Below are 19,804 nucleotides of genomic sequence, written 5' to 3' on the forward strand. Positions count from 1 at the left end.
TGAAAAATAACAAATTAAAAGACAAAAAAATGCAATAAATTCACAACCAAATATGTTATATAATTAATTACATGTATCAGAATGAGCTTTTAATACATGTCGGTCTCAGAGCATCAATGTCACATGTATTTATCTTCAAAAGCAAGACATATGAACACTGGTGATGTGAGCTTGTAGATACAGATATTCTTTGCTGTAGTCAGCATGTGGTCTCGGAGCTAATTAACACTGAACAAGCTGATCTGATACTGTATTTCTACTACAGTAATATGAGGTGATCCGTAGACTAGCCTTAAAGAATACCATCATATCCTGCTAAACAGGACATTCCATTTGACATTGATGAAACAGTTCCACTTTATAATAACTCTAATGAATAAGCATTCATAACCTACTTAAAGTATTTCATTATATGAAAACACGAAAAAGCATATATATTAATTTATGAAGCTTTTATAACGTATTATTCATGTAAGTTATTATAAAGTGCTACTGATGAATTGAGAATGAATACACGCACCTCCACATTGTCTTCTGTTGAAGAATATTTACACAAAGCAGAATCAACAATCCTGTCTGTACCACAGCTTTCAAATTATAACATGGAGGAGAAAGGTTTAAAACACCCACTACACAGTCTTCCACTCCACAATAAAAAGCAAGTGACCCTAGATAGATAATCAATAGGTAGAATAGGGTGTCGAATAGGGATTATATTTCAATCTTATTCTATTTTCCGGTGTGGACAATAAATATGAAAAGGAAGCTATGTGAGGGAGGGAAAAGACAGAGGCTCATACTCGCACTGCGGTCCTTTAAGATGATTACAAAGACATCAAGCACCGAAACAAGCCTGTTCATTGGGCAATCAATTGGAGCAAAACCAGTGCCCAATAACCCAAAAGAAATGAGTGGGGGTGAGCAATAAAAATTCAAACATGAGGGGAGCATCCTTTCAGTCACTGGAGCTGGGTTCACACAAATCACACGAATCATACACTGTGGTCTGTTCGCTTAGCTTAGTCCATTGCAAGAGTACCATACACTGAAGACCAGCTACTCTTGGCAGGCAGGACGAGATGCCTTTACCCTTTGAACCTTCACACTGGGCTGTTCCAAACAATCCACATCGAGAGGTTGAGAGAGTCTGACTGTTGCTGTCTGTCGACCAGGGGGTCTGCTAGCTCTACTGTGCCTTGGATGGTGCAACAGCAGTAGGACCAGGAGGCTCCAGGGCAGGCCAGTGGCAGTCTGTGAGGGCATCATACAGCTCCTCACTCTCCTCCATGTATTGCCTGTTGGCAGCCACCACATCCAATGCCACCATGGGGTCTGCAGGAGGCACACACACAAGGCACACAGTCAGGCACACAGACAAAGGGGCACAGCCCGAGAACCTTAAAGATCAGACAGACTGGACAGTTTGAAGGCTATACTCCAGGCCTGGGATCAATACATTATGTCAAATAGTGTCAAATACTTAAGCTGCTTTTTTGAGAGAGAAATGAGAAAGAAAGAGAGAAATGAAAGAAAACAGAGCACTCACACTCCAGTCCATCATCTTCAGTCTCCCCATAACCCTAAAACAAAAAGAAAGGTCTTTACTCACAACAGCCATACCCTAACCCTGAGAACCACGGTTATTAACCTCTAACATCACATATTCAGTGGTCATTAGAATGGTACAGCTTATTTATATGTAAAGAGCGGTAGAGTAGAGGGGTTGGGAGAACACACCTGGTTGCTATAGTCATAGTGGTTGTAGTTGTAACCTCCGTAGCTGCCTATGTTCTGGTCATAGCCCCAGTTGGAGTAGTAGTCAGGGTACTGTTGGTAGTACTGGTTGTTGTTGTACGAGTATGGCTGACTGTACCTGTTGTCTGAGTAACCACCTCTGTTTTTACAGGAAAGAAAAATATCATGTTTATTCATAAAGGTTATTAAAAATCAATATGCTATTAATAATAAGTAATGAATGAAAAGTGTGGATTATTTGGGATATGTCCTACATCTGTGATGGGAGACAACAACTTGAACATACCAAACAAATGGAGTAAAAGCGTCTTCTTTCATCTACACACAACTACCTTTACTGTATGAAGGGAGGCTCTGTTAGTCCCTGGACAAAGTCAGTTCAGTGGCATGCAGTACATACCTGTTCTCTCCTTGCCTTCCGTACGTGGCGCGGTTTAGTTTGAACCTCTTTGGCTGTAGAGAAGAGAGTGTTTTGTTCAGAATGGATTATTCCAGACGTTATTTATCTCTAATAAAGTTAATGGGTATATCAATAGTTCACCATATGCCCTATACATATCCAATCCTCTCAGAGTGCCTGAAATAGGTGTAGTAGGTAGGGGCTATGGGTTGATTCGGGATTGGAAATCAATGTGGAATCATTAAGTGCTGTGTGTGTGTGTGTGGTGGCCCTGTACCGGTGTGGCTCCAGGGAGAGGCTTCCCGTTAACTTTCCTGAGACACCTCTCAGCAGTGGCCTCGTCTGCCAGCTCAACAAAGCAATAGCCTGCTGCACCCCTAGACAAGGTGGAGAAGGACCAAAACACATAGGTGTCGTGTTTGATGGTTGTGCAATTTATTGTTATTGAATAGTGATAGTAATACAGTAGCTACAAGACATCCCCAAAGACAAAAAAATCAGCATCAGTCATAACCCTCCTATTGTAGTAGCCTAATGTTCTCCCGTCTTACCAGTTCATTTTGTTCCGGATGATTCTCACCCCCACCACAAGCTCTCCCATGGTGGCGAATGCACGAGAGATGAACTTCTCGTCCATATAAGGCTCTAACTACAGGGGATGAGAGAAAAACACTAAGTTTAACAGAAAACCTATACTCTAGCTAGCTACTGTAAGTTGCCTACACTCTACACTCTAGCTAGCTAGATAGCTACATTCAACTGAACATATTCTCAAACGGTCAGGGTCACTGACTTGGTGTGGTCTTTATCACCTGGAAATGACAGTCTTCACTAGACTAGAGGCTCTTTGGGGCTTGTCAGTGAGGGTGCATCTATTAGCTAACGAGCTAGTTGTTATCACGGTGGTAGCACTGAGGGGAGGTAACACTAGCTATCCTAAAGTGGGAGTCACACAAGAGCTAGGATATGCTAATGCTTTTCTATGCATGCAAAGTTGTTATAATAACATATCAGGACTTACGTTACCCATCCATAAGCAACTCATTTTGTTTACAATTTTAGTTCACCAACGTAAACACAGCTTCATAACACAAGCTGCGATTGTTGCAAATTTGCAGACTGCCATCTAGAGGATTTGTGGATGGTGGTTGGGGGTGTTCCTTTTACTGTTGCATTGTGGGATAGTAAAGTCCTCCACATTGCGTCACATTTCCTAAAACCTATTGGCGCTTTTGGTGCGTTCAAGACAACTGGGAATTCGAAAAAAAAAAACGTCAGTGATCGGTCGGAATGACCGAGTTCGAGAAGGAGGCCGAAGTTCCCGCTTGGAATTCCGAGTTGGATGACCGTTTTCTCAGGCGGAGTTCGTTTTTCCGAGTTCCCAGTTGTCATGAACGCACTGAAGTCGGAAGTCTGAGATTTCCGGGTTGGCTGTTGTTTGAACACTGCATCGTAAGAAAACTGGAAACGCGGGAAAAAACGAGGTCAAATCATGAAGTCAGTGATATTCTGGTAGGAAATTTGGAGCCCTAGAAAGATGTCCGAGTTTCAGATTTGGAATTCCGAGTTGGATGACGTTCAAAACGATTTTTACAGTTGGAGCTATTTTTTTCCGAGTTCCCAATTATCTTGAACCCAGGGAAGTCGGAGGTTTCCGAGGTCTGAGTACCAGTTGTTTTGAACTGGGCATATCTGCTGCGAACTAGTCATTGGGAAGGTCGTGCCAAACATAAATGTAGCTTGTACCACATGACAAAAACGTGGGTCACTAAAACGCCTTAAAATATGATGTGGTTACTTCAAGTATGTGCCTTTTGGATTCCGGGATTAGATTTTACAGTAGCACGATAGCGTGCGCGTTCAGTTGAATCAATTCGGAAGCATCAAGTAACATTAGCTGACGTTAACTTCTAGCTAAATTCACAGAATAACTAGGTAAACATGAGTCCTGCTACAGGACTTCCTGCTTCTTCGGGATCCCCTGGAAGTAGCACACCTTTCTCCATAGCAGGACATATCCAGCAAGTCTATAGCCATGTCAAAATAGAGAATTTGGTTGCAGGACTCAGTGGAGGAGTCGTGTCAACACTGGTGCTTCACCCTCTTGACCTAGTCAAAATCAGGTTTGCAGGTAACTTATGTCAATGTGTGGCTCTAAAACTCTTAGCTACAAGGTGTTTATTTGTCCTGACTAATGTCCTGACGCAGCTAGCTAACTTCTACCTTTGACAGGTGTAAGAACCTGAAAATTATGCAATCATGGTAATGGTCATGGCACATGGTAATAACATAGGAGTAGCTTGCTACCTGGCTATAACTTGAATGGACAGTTGATGTTCTGTTGTCTGTTGACTCTGACAGTGCATGTTTTCCCCTGCCTTGTATTTTTCCTGCAGTGAGTGATGGACTGGACCTGAGACCTAAATATAATGGCATTATTCATTGTTTGAGAAATGTGTGGCAGCAGGAGGGGGTCCGAGGACTCTACCAAGGAGTCACCCCCAACATCTGGGGTGCTGGGGCATCATGGGGCCTCTACTTCTTCTTGTATGTATAACCAGAGAAGTAAAACTGGTCTACTTTCTCAGGGATAATAACTTTACAATATGACGCTGGATGACATGACAGTCCATTAGCTGACATATATTTTAATTTCAATAGTCTATCCCAGTTTAATTATTATTATTTTTTTTTAAACTTTTCTTCACCAGGTAAACTGCAGACATTTTTATTTTATTTTTACAAAATCAAATTTTCTGCAATTCTACAAATATTTCCATTGAGCTGACATAAAATGTTGAAGATTTGAAGCTAGTTTACAGCAATTCTACACAGTTTGGCATGGAGCTAAGAGACAATTCTGCAGTTTTAAAGCTAATTTCCAGCAATTCTATGCATTTTGCCATGCTCAATGCTGTGTTCTGCTGCTCAGACATTATAACAAAATCCCTGACTGTCTAGCTATTATTGGATTGTTAGTACTCAAATATGGTATTATTTAAAATATATACAGTACCAGTCAAAAGTTTGGACACATCTACTTATCTTTATTTTTTACTATTTTCTACATTGTAGAATAATAGTGAAGACAATAACACATAACACAATAACACATATGGAATCATGTAGTAACCAAAAAAGTGTTAAACAAATATATTTTATATTTGAGATTCTGCAAAGTAGCCACATTTTGCCTTGATGACAGCTTTGCACACTCTTGGCATTCTCTCAACCAGCTTCATGAGGTAGTCACCTGGGATGCATTTAAATTAACAGGTGTGCCTTGTTAAAAGTTCCATTGTGGAATCAAAAAAAAAATGTCTTTCCTTAATGCATTTGAGCCAATCAGTTGTGTTGTGACAGGGGTGGTATACAGAAGATAGCCCTATTTGGTAAAAGACCAAGTCCATATTATGGCAAGAACAGCTCAAATAAGCAAAGAGAAACGACAGTCCATCATTACTTTAAGTCATGAAGGTCAGTCAATCTGGAAAATGTAAAGAACTTTGAAAGTTTCTTCAAGTGCAGTCGCAAAAACCATCAAGCGCTATGATGAAACTGGCTCTCGTGAGGACCGCCATAGAAGACCCAGAGTTACCTCTGCTGCAGAGGATAAGTTCATTAGAGTTAACTGCACCTCAAATTGCAGCCCAAATAAATGCTTCACAGAGTTCAAGTAACAGACACATCTCAACATCAACTTTTCAGAGGAGACTGCGTGAATCAGGCCTTCATGGTTGAATTGCTGCAAAGAAACCACTATTAAAGGACACCAATAAGAAGAAGACACTTGCTTGAACCAAGAAACACAAGCAATGGACATTAGACAGGTGGAAATCTGTCCTTTGGTCTGATGAGTCCAAATTTGAGATTTTTGGTTCCAACCGCGGTGTATTGGTGAGACGTAGAGTAGGTGAACGGCTTATCTCTGCATGTGTGGCTGAAGCATGGAGGAGGAGGTGTGGGGGTGCTTCGCTGGTATTTAACATTCAAGGCACACTTAAGCAGCATGGCTACCACAGCATTCTGTAGCGATATGCCATCCCATCTGGTTTTGGCTTAGTGGGACTATCATTTGTTTTTCGCTAGGACAATGACCAAAAACACACATCCAGGCTGTGTAAGGGCTGTTTGACCAAGAAGGAGAGTTGCATCAGACGACCTGGCCTTCACGATCACCCGACCTCAACCCAATTGAGATTGTTTGGGATGAGTTGGACCGCAGAGTGAAGGAAAAGCAGCCAACAAGTGCTCACCATATGTGGGAACTCCTTCAAGACTGTTGGAAAAGCATTCCTCATGAAGCTGGTGGAGAGAGAATTTAAAAAAAATATTTTATTTAACTAGGCAAGTCAGTTAAGAACAAATTCTTATTTACAATGACGGCCTAGGAACAGTGGGTTAACTGCCTTGTTCAGGGACAGAGCAACACATTTTTACCTTGTCAGCTCGGGGATTCGATCTAGCAACCTTTCGGTTACTGGCCCAACCACTAGGCTACCTGCCGCCCCAGAATGCCAAGAGTGTGCAAAGCTGTCATCAAGGCAAAGGGTGCCTACTTTGAAGAATCTCAAAAATAAAATGAATGTTGATTTCCTTAACACTTTGTTGGTTATTACATTATTCCATATGTGTTATTTCATAGTTTTGATATATTCATTATTATTCTACAACGTAGAAAATAGTAAAAATAAAGAAAAACCCATGAATGAGTAGGTGTGTCCAAACTTTTGACTGGTACTGTATATATAGTTCAATATATTTTCTGCATGTTTTCTATCTGGTTTTGGTTGTTTAAGTTGACACTGAAACAGTTTTCCTGTCCTGAATATGACCACAGCCCGCCTAAGAATTTTCTATACAGAAAAAAACGAATTAGCTCCAATTACTGTTATTTCCTCAATTTTAAAGGGGTAGTTTGAGATTTTGGCAATGAAGCCATTTATCTACTTCCCCAGAGCGGGTTGAACAAAACAGTTAGCATGCTAACTGTTAGTGTAATCTTCAAGTCATTACGCTAACTCTAGTTGGCAAACTGCCTCTAACTTCCTTCATACTGGACACGGAGACGTAATTTTTTTTATCCATGATGGTATTCTGTTGCAGCTAGCGATATTCATAAAATAATTATTTTTCACATTAAACCCCCCCCAAAAAAAAAAAAATCCCCTGATCTATCCAATCAAATACGAACTCATAACTTAACATGACTGTTGATGATAGCACTTTTAAATAGCAATGGTAGCTTAGGGATTTGTCTATTGAAGTGTCCAATTAATTTTCTGTACTGTCTGTGTTACCTTCCCCCACAGTTACAATGCCATCAAGGAGTACACTAAGGAAGGGCGTCAGTCTGAACTGAGTGCCACAGAACACCTGCTGTCAGCCGCCCAAGCAGGTTAGTACTGCCTTTGTCTAGACCCCAGGGACACACACACTGATGGTGGCGTGAGGTCAATACAATGTCTATAACCATAACTTCGAAGGTCAACACTGTTTGATCTATCCGCATAGGTCCAGTGTGGATCGGTCCATGCTTTCATTCCAATCAAACAGTTACCGTTACACAGCTAAATAAACATATCATAGTCTGCTCCTCTAGTCCAGACTTTGATTAGTTGAATCAGGCATGTGACTGACTGGTTGGAACAAAATATTTGACTCTTCTGACTCAGGAAAAAGTACATATGTATACAGTTACTGGTCAATTTTCTGACCTTTTATTATTATTTTGGCTATATACAGTCATGTGATTTGATTTACCCTAGCCTAATGATGTTAGAGAGCTCAGTGGAAGTAACTAATGCACTGCACTCATTGCCAGACAATGGTAAAGGGAAGAAAGACACGGACTGCTCTGTGTCGTGTTCTACCAACCTCAAGTGACATTAATTCAACTTAATGAGATAGGGATGTCTTCACCAGCTCCATGCTTCACAGGCTCCATGTAATGTAGCGTAGAGCTTGTAGTTTGGTTTAATTCATGTTGTACACTTATGCAGCTGTGTGTGTGTGTGTGCGTGCGTGCGTGTGTGCTCGCGTGTGTGTGTGCGTGCGTGCGTGTGTGTGTGTGATAGCTCAGAAACTCACCTCTTCCTCTGTCTCCAGGTGTATTGACTCTCACCCTAACCAACCCTATCTGGGTGACTAAGACTCGCCTGGTGCTGCAGTATAACGCTGATCCCACCAGGAAACAGTATAAAGGGATGATGGATGCACTGGTGAAGATCTACCGGCATGAGGGGATACCTGGACTGTACAGGGTGAGGCTCAGTATAACCCAGGTTTTGTCATCTGTATGTATGATGGCTGTATCCTGAATAGAGCTTATTAGGACTCTTGTCTGCTTACAGGTCAGGTCCAGTGAATGTGCAGGACATGTGAATGGTGTCATAATTAAACATGTTTTCTCCTTATGATCCCTCACAGCCTAAAATTAGGCAATGTACCATAAAACTTCAATTTAACGCTGTCTCAAATAGCCACCTGTCCTTTTTAATAGCCGGATATCGGCAAACACTTCAGCAAATAAACGCCTGTTTCAAATCAACGCTGGGTCTAAATGAATTGTTTACGAGGTCACCATGGACAAAGCTCCGATCTTCCCACAGTCAACATTTTTTACATTTATTCTGTCATTGTTGCCAGCCATGGCGCCACCAAAACGAAAACACGAGATCAAATGGAGCTCTCTATGGAGCTGATGCGTGAAATTAGGGTGTATGATAGGCACGCTAGTCTTTGCAAGTCTGATCTACAATGAATTTGTTATTATAATGTTTATACTCGTCATACTGGTCACAATAAACAGTGTGGTAGTCCTTTCAACTTTTGATTGAGCAAAAGCTGTGTGGATTAAGGACATAGTCGCCTGGCTCAGATAGAAACCTCTCTCTAATAAGCACAGATTGTGTTCAGTGATTGAAGCAAATAGACACCACGGCTATTAAAGATGCAGAAATCTCTCTGACATTTCTTGGTTGCTCAAATTCTAATAGTTCTAATAAGACTCCTGAACAGGTAATCAAATGGCTACCCGGACTGTTTGCATTGTCCCCTCCCAACCCCTCTTTTACGCTGCTGCTACTCTCTGTTTATCATATATGCATAGTCACTTTAACTATACATTCATGTACATACTACCTCAATTAGCCCGACCAACCAGAGCTCCCGCACATTGGCAACACAGACTATCTGCATTGTGTCCCACCACCCGCCAACTCCTCTTTTACTCTACTGCTACTCTCTGTTCATCATATATGCATAGTCACTTTACCCATATCTACATGTTACATACTACCTCAATCAGCCCGACTAACAGGTGCCTGTATATAGCCTCGCTACCTTTATAGCCTCGCTACTGTTATTTATCACTGTCTTTTTATGGTTGTTTCTATTTCTTTACTTACCTATTGTTCACCTAATACATTTTTTGTTGTTGTTGAAATTACACTGTTGGTTAAAGCTTGTAAGTAAGCATTTCACTGTACGGTTGTATTTGGCCCACGTGACAAATAAACTTTGATTTGATTTGAGTTAGCCTGATTTAATTTAGTGTAGTGTAGAGAATAATTGTACCATCTAAACCGCTGTGAAATAGCTTTTCCATACCCCAAAATATTGTATTTTCAGATGTTTGAAGCTGGTGTACAAAACCGAAAGTAAAAGACGCAAAACAAAACTTAAGAACAAGAAGCATAGAAATAGCCACATAGAACAGATGTACCACTTCTTAGACTTGCTTTCAATGAGAGACATACCTATAACTCAAATTTCTATGTGAATTTGGTAATTTGCTTTTATTGAAGTTTTACAGAATGTACTGTAGTTGCATAAAATTTGAATGTATGTCTTGTAGACTACCACAAGGGGGCAGTACATCCATTTTACATTTGAGCAATTTAGCACACTCTTATCCAGAGGGACATACATTTAGTGCATTCATCTTAAGACAGCTAGGTGAGACAACAACATTTCAGTCAGTGGTGGAAAAAGTACCAAATTGTGATACTTCAATAAAAGTAATGATACATTAATAGGGAACGACTCAAGTGAAAGTCGCCCATTAAAATACTACTTGAGTAAAAGTTTAAGTATCTGGTTTTAAATATACTTAAGTATCAAAAGTAAATGTAATTGCTAAAATATACTTAAGTATAAAAAGCTAAATAATCAGTCATTTCAAATTCCTTATATTAGGCAATCCAGACTGCACCAAACCAGTACAGCTACCCCAAAAACTACTTAAGTAGTATGTTAAAGTATTTTTACTTAACTACTTTACACAGCTGTTCACAGTCATAGTAATAAGTACATTTTTTCCTCAATAAAGTAGTTAGTAGTGTTAGTAGGAGTAGATCGTGCACAGAACAGGGCTGATCAATGTCAGTCCTCTAAGGCCAAAACACTTCTGGTTGTCATCCTCTACTTCTAATAAGGGACTAATTCAGACCTGGGACACCAGTTGAGTGCAATTAACTACCAGGTAGAAACAAAAACAGAAGTGTTTCGGACCTCCAGGACTGGAATTGAACAGCCTGGGTAGTCGATTGGATAAATTGTCTTTCAAGATATTAGTGTCTTTAAATCAGCTATAAGTCTTTTTCAATATTATAAATACCATGATCATATCAATTGGATTTGGAAGTTAATATATAACATTTAATTTCAAAGTGTATTTGTCAGGTACAGATAATGACCCCAGTGTTTAATCCTCCAGGGGTATGTTCCTGGTTTATTTGGCACGTCACACGGGGCATTGCAGTTCATGGCCTATGAGGAGTTGAAGAGAGACTACAACAAATACAAGAAAATGCCTTCAGAAGCTAAACTGGTGAGTGCAGACTGCAGAGTGAGGAAACATTAAGACTTCTATACACCTAGTTTTAATGACTCAACCATATGGGGAGTAAACCTTTAAAGTACTTATAAAGAAAACCCACATCTAAGTGTTGCAGGATTTCTGGAAGAATTACCGTAATGCTTATGAAAGAAGTGACTCACAGGCATCATTCCTCCAACCTCTCTCTCTCTCTCGGTCTGACTAGAATCCATTGGAATATATCACAATGGCAGCTCTATCCAAAATATTTGCTGTGGCTACCACATACCCTTACCAGGTGGTGCGGGCTCGTCTGCAGGACCAGCATAATAAATACAATGGAGTCCTGGATGTGGTCAGGAGGACATGGAGGTAGGCCAAGACCACACTGTTGGTTAACTGTACATACAGGGAAAACAGCTAGTTTTAGGTTAACTTTCCAAAACTTGGTATAATTGACTGTTAACTGGGCATATAACCATGTTCATGGGTTAGGTAACATAACAGTGTGAAGCAACAAAGATCTGCAGCTTCAAACTCTAACCCTACAGAGAGCCATGAGAAAGCTTGCTAACGCCCATTCCAATGCTGCCATTTCAGTCTGTTTTTTCCCCCTCCCATAGTGACTACTGTGTTTCTTTTGGCCCCTCCTCCACAGGAATGAGGGAGCTGTAGGGTTCTATAAAGGCATGGTGCCCAACCTGATCCGTGTCACCCCAGCCTGCTGTATCACCTTCGTGGTCTATGAGAACGTGTCTCGCTTCCTGATGGGCCAGAAGTGAGGAGGATTAAGGAGACAGCCATGGAAGGACCACAAAAAGGAAGGGACTCAGACAGTGTATGTGGCGCTAGATAAGATAAGCCATGAACTGAAATCTCCAGAACTGTCACAGCAGGTAACTGGACTACTGAAGTCTCCAGAACTGTCACAGCAGGTAACTGGACTACTGAAGTCTCCAGAACTGTCACAGCAGGTAACTGGACTACTGAAGTCTCCAGAACTGTCACAGCAGGTAACTGGACAACTGAAGCAGACATGTCACCTGGATGCACCTCTGGCAGCCGAGTCAAAACATGATGTTGACAATGCTGATAATTAAAGACTGGTCTCTGTCTCTTCCTTGGATGCATCAGAGAAGAACAGACCTCACTGGAGGTACTATACAGGATGTCGGTGTGAAACATCAAAGCAAAATGAACCATTTCAATGCTGCTGGCTGTGATGTGAGTACTGTGTGTGTGTGTGTTAAAAGAGCATACTTGCTATTTTCAGGGTACTAATGTACACCCAATTTGTTTTTATTTAATGTATTGGTGTCATACTGTAGTACATATAATTATGTCATAGGAAATGATCAAAGATGACTGATTGCACCGTTTAACATCTTTGAAATAACGTTAATTTCAGAAGTCTTAATCTGAAATATCAGTGTTGAATTGGCATTAGTTCATTTTCAGGTCAAATGTTCTACTAAAGTTGAATGCTTTATGTTGCTTTTGCATTTCAGATAATTTTACATTTTGCTGTGCTATGTTCACTTGTCATTTCAAAACGCTAGGAACACATTAACATTTGTTAATGAATTCACCTGGTCATGCATAAACCAATGTTCAACAAAACTTCTCTGATAGACAAACATTTGTTAATGAATTCACCTGGTCATGCATAAACCAATGTTCAACAAAACTTCTCTGATAGACAAACATTTGTTAGCTTTTTGTAGCTTCAGATTACATTTAACAGCTGTCCTGTGTTCACTTTTCACTTGGAAAAAGATATCAACACATGCATTTCTTTATTAATTTACCTGGTAATGCATAAACCAATGTTCAAATGATGTTCTTCTCTGATAGGAAAACATTTGTTAGCTTTTTTTGCTTCAGATGAAATTTTAAAGCTGTGTCGTGTTAACTTGTCACTTGAAAAATATATCTACCCATGCATTTCTTTATGAATTCACCAATTTTCAAAAAACATATATCCGATAGGAAAACATGTTATAGTGTAATGAGTAACACAATGCATGATTCATATAATACATGACTTAATTGACAGTAATTCAAAATCTTGCCTTATTAAACAGGAATGGGACTAATGAGGAATAAATCTAATTTCATGTGGCCAATAAACTAGACCCTACCCAGGTGCTGTAGTACAAAAAGTGAACATTCAAGTGAACATCAGTGATACTGTAGTAGGATTTAGCCACAACTGAAGTTGTCTGATTGGCCAGAGGACATTGTCAAAGACTAGGAACCCATCCAGAAACTAAACTGATATGTAGTCAAAGGCTTCAGAAGGATTGTTAGGGGTTCTTTCTCTATGGGGCCTGGTCCCATCACTTAATAAAGAAGGCCTCATTTGGGCAGCTCCTCTATGAAGACCCTGGATACAGAGTTCCACCCTGTAGATGCGTCTCCTCTGGGGTAGTCAGCACAGGTCCCCACCCAGATAGCCACGTCCACCAGGCCTGCCCGGATCCCCTCACACAACCCTTCAACTGGGACAAGACAAGAAGAGGAGTTACTCTAACGACTGTTAACAAAGTGTCGTTTCTACAGTCATTAATGCATAGTTAAAAGGGTATAAGGGCAACTTAAGGCAAAGTGTCACTGAGAAAAGTACTAAGGTCATTGAGGTATATTTACAAGACAACTTCCTGAGTTACATTGAACACACACACTGCCGTATGTGTGCCAATACAAGGGCTGTTAATGGCTTTGTTTTGGTCTTGCTACACTGGTGAACTTGGCAGCTACAGAAAACTATGAAGTGGGCATGCATATGCAAAATGTCTTGCTTCACATTAGAATTTAAACAGTAATAGTAGATATTATTCATATTTTAACAGCTACAATAAATTTCACATTTGAGATATATAAGCAAAATACCACCAGAAACAAATGGCTACTACTAGCTACAATAGCTCAGTTTAGCTCCGTTCCACTTACCGGATGAGCTATACATGTTGGTGGTATAATCTGTAACCAGAGGTTCTGTATATAGTGAGTGTTAGGTTGATTACCAGATGAGGTTCTGTATATAGTGAGTGTAAGGTTGATTACCAGATGAGGTTCTGTATATAGTGAGTGTAAGGTTGATTACCAGATGAGGTTCTGTATATAGTGAGTGTAAGGTTGATTACCAGATGAGGTTCTGTATATAGTGAGTGTATTGAGTGAGTGTATAGGTTGATTACCAGATGAGGTTCTGTATATAGTGAGTGATTAAGATGTTGATTAGTGAGTGTAAGGTTGATTACCAGATGAGGTTCTGTATATAGTGAGTGTAAGATTGATTACCAGATGAGGTTCTGTATATAGTGAGTGTAAGGTTGATTACCAGATGAGGTTCTGTATATAGTGAGTGTAATTACCAGATGAGGTTGATTACCAGATGAGGTTCTATACAGATGAGGTTCTGATATAGTGAGTGTAAGGTTGATTACCAGATGAGGTTCTGTATATAGTGAGTGTAAGGTTGATTACCAGATGAGGTTCTGTATATAGTGAGTGTAAGGTTGATTACCAGATGAGGTTCTGTATATAGTGAGTGTAAGATTGATTACCAGATGAGGTTCTGTATATAGTGAGTGTAAGGTTGATTACCAGATGAGGTTCTGTGTATGTTGATGGTGGAGTTGAGCTCAGGGCTGCCTTGGTCGAGGTAGATGATGAACTCGATGGGCAGAGGTCCTGTACACTCAGCTCCGTTGAAGGTGAAGTACCAACGCTGGCAGCAGGCTGTCTTACACTTCAGCCTCAGGGAGCCGCTGAAGAGCACACGCAGGGCACTGTCTGAACGCAGCTTGGTGAATGTACAGTCCTACAGGGGAGACACGAGAGGTGGAGACACTAGCATCCAATGATAGCATCTTCAATGTTTTATGTTTTGTATTCATGTCTGGTTTCAATTCAGTGTGAATAATACAATGTTGTTAACAGTAATTATACAGTTAGTACAGAGGCTTAAGAGCAAATGAAAATAACATGTTAACGAATGCTTTTCTCTAAACGAACACAATCAACATTATTATGGATGATCAATATAGTAATAATGCTGATGTAACTATATTACTCTGTGCCCCCGATCCTGTCTAATGAGCATTGCCAGCCACTTACAGCTATCTTGCCCAAGTCGATCCCATAGTTGAGTGAGTTCCAGGCACACTGCTTGTAGTTGGGTTTCCAGGGCTCCTCAAACACCTCACTCACACACTCTCCTTTCTCCCCCTTTATGCCATCGCGCCCCGGGATGCCAGGGGTCCCAGGGATGCCATTGGTGCCAGGGTTACCCTCCCTGCCAGGGGTGCCAGCCGGACCCTGGGGGCAGCTGTTGTACTGGAGAATGAGAGAGGGAGGGAGAGGAGAAGAGATGGAGGGAGAGAGAGAGACACTGTTATAATGGGGAACAAGAAGGAGAAACGGACTGTTCTAATAACCACACTAATAACATACCACCTAGAGATAAGAAATACCAGGTTGTCATCTAAGCATCATATGAACTACATCAAATGTATGTGCCCACATTCATGATAATGGACATCTAGACCTGTAATGGATAATGGTGGGCACAGACGTCAGTTCAATGTCTAGTTTTGATTTACAGTTGATTGAGTTGTCTAATGTGAATTCAATCTGAAATCAACAGAAATGTGAACCTTGTCATGAATTTAGGCTAAAAGTTGCGTGAAAAAAAGACAAACATTTATGAAATTCCTTTATGTTGATGACTTTTTGCAAATTAAAATCACATTGATTTTTGTTTGTTTAAATGATGTGGAAACAACACTGATTTAACCAGTTTGTGTCCAGGGGGACTTGACTCCCAATCACAAAAGTGCAAAAGAAGATGTCAAATGTCTGGGCCTTTTGTGACCAAAATATGTGAGTGATAGAGTGAATGAATCAGGAACTCAGAGTGTAAATCTGTGTTTCTGTGTTTGTGGTCAGTCAGTGACTTGAGACAGACAGACCAGCATGATTCAATGTCCAGTTCTGTTTTGTTTAAACAGATGCTCCCTCTTACTCACAGTGACTCAAACACATACAGACAGGCTGGCTGGCCAGAGTAACCATACCACACACAGAGAGAGAAACCATGCTTCTCTAACATGACTGTTTATCGCAAGACTCTGATACGTAGATATACTTGGTGAATCTGCAACTGAGTAGATGTAAATCGGGGGAAATCAGGAAGTATTTTTCTGTGCTGTTGTCTAATGTACTAGGCCTAGAGTCCAGTATTTAACATACAAACTTGTGATACTCTTAGCTAAGCACAATGTATCAGAATAAATAATGTAGCCATGTTCTCAGATCAAGAACATTCACTCAAAGGATATAAACAAACATAGGAAAGAATTTGCCAGTGCTCAATGAAGTCATAAGTAACCGTTGATAATCGGCTAGGAAAATGTCCGCTTTTTATTAGTCATGCAGCTGTGCTGTGCAAAGCCTGAGTCTTCTATAACAAAAAAGAAACCAAAGACAACTTCAGCTTATATTACAGTGAACTGGTTATTTCAAGAACTAACTTGAGCTGATATTGTTCATATTACTTTTAGACAATGAGAATTTCAGGAATGGCAAAATCAAATATAAAATGGGGTAGACTATGGAATTACATGTCGCATTTAAATTCCAGCTGTCGAGACACAAATGGTATAGTGAGCAATATACCAGGCTTGAAGAGACCTGGGCCCGGTTTCCCAAAAGCATCTTAAGGTTAAGTTCATTGTTAGAACCTTCGTATGAGCATCTCCGAGCTGTTTCCCAGAACCATCGTTATTAACGTTGCACTTGAAAACACTCGAAATCTAACGCCTGCCTCAGACCACTCATAGAACAGCTAAGCGAGCCGTAAGATGCTTTTTTGCATTCCCACTTCACTTTATACACAGAAGATCTCCGCTAAACATAGAATAAATCACATCTGTCTCTGTGAGCATGATAACTTCAGAACAAAAATTCAAAGTTGCCACTGTCTTTGCAAATGATACAAGCTAGCGACCTATAAAAATGTGTTTCAAATGAGAGATGATCGCATTAAAATATAAACAGTAAGCTATAGGCCTATTTCAATCATATTGAAATACATTTCATGTTTAATAAAATGTGTTATATTTTGCTGTCTTTAATTTGTCTCAACATATTTTATGATGTGTAGCCTAACATGTGTACAATGATCTGCCAAATCAGTGATTTTGTGCAAATGTATCATTAGAATAATACCCCTCAATATTTCCAGCCATAAGTAGTAATATCTCTCTAGGTCTAGGAACTGTTCCGTCGTCGGTATTGTGAAATCATTATAACTTTAAGGAAAGATTTTGATGGAGAAAGCTGATCCGAGAGCAGCGAGAGCAGCACTCGCTTTCTTTCGATCCTAACAGTATCAACATGTGCTCCAACGATACACTTAGCGACGATTCTCTCTGTATGGTGTTTAGGGAAACGCCTGATAAATCTTCGGCCTTTGTAGGAAAGATGCATCGTTAAAACACTCGCCTACATTCCATCGCTATTGGAAAACGAGACCCCGGTCTATTTTTGTCATTAAGTGGCAATGATGGAGTCACCTGGGGGTCTGTTCTGACTGGGGGAGTGATGTGTCTGGGTCCCACAGTTTACCAAACAAAGTACCAGGGTCATGCTGTTGAAATGACAGATTGTGACTAAGATAAACCAAGTATTCTCCTATAAAAGCACTTGAGCACAGGCATGGGATTTGAGATACATAATACAGTAAGTAGCCTATAAGTGACAATATGTAAATCTGCATCTGTGACTATACATATATTTGAATGTGGTTATTATCCTTTATTAACATATGCCATTTAGCAGACACTTTTATCCATGCATTGTTACATATGGGTGGTCCAGGGACTCCAACCCACAATCCTGGCATTACAAGCGCCGTGCTCTATCAACTGAGCCATACAGGACTGGATACAATATCATTATAAGACCACAGTTGAGGGAATGAATGTCTCAGATGTTTATTCGGGTTTCATTTATTTCTGGAGAGAATTCAAAAGCCATGAAAGGAACCTCTGTTTCTGAAACGTGCTGAACAAACTGCAGTAGCCTACTGTATAATATACAGCGTTTATACTTTACACAGACAAACATACTACTGCTGTGATAACAGAGAAAGTGACTGTTATTGCAACTATGGACTAACATTGGGAAATCCCCAACACACCACACACAGATCCAAACTTTTCAAACGAGCTGGACAAGAAGACCTAAAATAGCGAAAAAAGTGATGTCTCAGCAAACAGTGTGCAGACTTCAAGCCAATATGAGAGCATGCTGCTAAAGACATACAGAATACACAGTAACGTTGCATTGGCAAGAAAAAAAGCTATATGATCTGGAAAGGATGAGATTATTACCATGTTGTTCAAATAAGAGGTTCTTGAATCGGATTCAGCAGCGATTCTGGTGCAGTTTGGTTTGTCTGCATCGTTTCCAGTACACTAGACAGATAATAACAAGATGCTGTTCATCAAATCACATTACTCAGTTATTACCATGCAGTCCTTTACTGCTCGTCAGATGTCAGACTAGGAGGACACCAAAGGACTCACCCAATCTTTTACATTAGGCTAAACCTAATGGGCAAAAACGGGTTGAAAATGTCGTTTCCATGCAGTTCCAACCACAACTAAATCAATGTGAGGAGTTGAATCAACGTGGAAAACTCATTGGATTTGCAAAAAGTCATCAACATAATGGAATTTCGTCTTTTTTCCCCAAAAAAAGTTTAACCGAAATCCAATGACATGGTGACATTTTTGTGGATTTCACGTTGAATTCACGTTAGTTGACAACTGAACCAAATGTAAATCCAAACTAGACGTTGAAATTTCGTCTGTGCCCAGTGAACAAACAATGAACCCGCCAGACCACTCATGACTTCTGTCTGGGTCTTTGTTATTCTTCTGCATGCTGGACCTTTGTCAACTTCTTGTTTGCATCAGTTATGCCCAACATGCCATATAATATTGAAAGAACATTAGCGAGTGGCCACTGGTCAACGTGGCACCAATCATCCATAGCACATTCAAAATGATGATAGTAGGTATAGAACTGAAAATCACTAAAAAGCAAACATCTTTGAAAAAAAAACGTTTTAATATTCTAAAGGATGAAATAATGAAAGGAAATTGCAACAATTAAAGGCTTAAACATTGGTTAAATTAATCGGGATGAGATTCGGTAGTTGCGGCACTTTGAGTGATGTGTAGCTTTAACCCACAATAGTTGATTTGAGATGGGGTTTTTTTACCTTTTCGTATTCAACATCCTTCCTGTCAAGTGCCTTTCTCAATTTCTCTGCTCCATGGAAAGGTAGAATCACGCAGGTGATGAGCAGCAGACGAGTTAGAGCTGATACCATCTTTTATTTTCCCAAAAGATCGAGAGAGACCACAGCACTTCCCTGCTGCTCGGTGCTTCAAGTGAGTGTGGATGAGCGAAGTTTAGAGCGCGCCTATGCTCTGCCTATAAATGTGTTCTCACATAGCGTATGATTCATGAGTTTTTGTCACTAAACTTTGTCAAATGTCTGGACCTTCTCATTTGTTGTCATGGGCGGGAAATAACATTTTATTTGAAAATATAAATTATCCTAATGTGAGCCTACTGCGTTTCAATTGGTCTGGAACTGGAACGTGTGTTAACCACGTGGTCACTTGTTCAAGACCCGTTTTAGGCTATTTGTTCCCCCTCAATTGTTTCACTATAACAAAGGGCTCCAGCGAATTTGGAACTTTTACTGTTGAAAAGCGATATCTCAAGTATAAATAACGTAAAGTGCA

General features: G+C 40.2%; 3 protein-coding genes across 6 annotated transcripts; 1 reads left to right on the plus strand and 2 right to left on the minus strand.

The window, feature by feature from the left end:
- Positions 1–532: 532 nt before the first annotated feature.
- LOC112245898 (tRNA selenocysteine 1-associated protein 1) lies at positions 533–3,320 on the minus strand. Its single transcript, XM_024414073.2, has 7 exons — positions 3,177–3,320; positions 2,707–2,804; positions 2,433–2,532; positions 2,156–2,208; positions 1,738–1,894; positions 1,547–1,580; positions 533–1,332 (listed from the first exon to the last, which is right to left on the minus strand). Exons 1-7 carry the CDS (start codon positions 3,198–3,200, stop codon positions 1,187–1,189), a joined length of 612 nt encoding a protein of 203 aa, XP_024269841.1. The 5' UTR covers positions 3,201–3,320; the 3' UTR covers positions 533–1,186.
- Positions 3,321–3,376: 56 nt separating this feature from the next.
- LOC112245896 (mitochondrial folate transporter/carrier) lies at positions 3,377–12,932 on the plus strand. 3 transcript variants are annotated; one of them, XR_002952830.2, is made up of 8 exons: positions 3,377–4,286; positions 4,552–4,702; positions 7,468–7,553; positions 8,264–8,418; positions 10,875–10,988; positions 11,203–11,348; positions 11,635–11,950; positions 11,990–12,932. XR_002952830.2 is itself a non-coding variant. In XM_024414070.2 (7 exons), exons 1-7 carry the CDS (start codon positions 4,097–4,099, stop codon positions 11,756–11,758), a joined length of 966 nt encoding a protein of 321 aa, XP_024269838.1. In that variant the 5' UTR covers positions 3,377–4,096; the 3' UTR covers positions 11,759–12,932. The 3 variants fall into 3 exon arrangements, 1 of the variants encoding a protein (XP_024269838.1); XR_002952831.2 differs by having other exon boundaries at positions 11,635–11,911; XM_024414070.2 differs by having other exon boundaries at positions 11,635–12,932.
- LOC112245897 (collagen triple helix repeat-containing protein 1) lies at positions 12,756–19,578 on the minus strand. Of its 2 annotated transcripts, XM_024414071.2 has the most exons (5): positions 19,273–19,578; positions 18,377–18,460; positions 15,099–15,317; positions 14,586–14,802; positions 12,756–13,477 (listed from the first exon to the last, which is right to left on the minus strand). In XM_024414071.2, exons 1-5 carry the CDS (start codon positions 19,381–19,383, stop codon positions 13,335–13,337), a joined length of 774 nt encoding a protein of 257 aa, XP_024269839.2. In that variant the 5' UTR covers positions 19,384–19,578; the 3' UTR covers positions 12,756–13,334. The 2 variants fall into 2 exon arrangements, with proteins under 2 accessions (XP_024269839.2, XP_024269840.2); XM_024414072.2 differs by lacking the exon at positions 18,377–18,460 and having other exon boundaries at positions 19,273–19,575.
- Positions 19,579–19,804: the final 226 nt, after the last annotated feature.

This window comes from Oncorhynchus tshawytscha, linkage group LG23 (genome assembly GCF_018296145.1).
Source record: "Oncorhynchus tshawytscha isolate Ot180627B linkage group LG23, Otsh_v2.0, whole genome shotgun sequence".
Taxonomy (NCBI): Eukaryota; Metazoa; Chordata; class Actinopteri; order Salmoniformes; family Salmonidae; genus Oncorhynchus; species Oncorhynchus tshawytscha.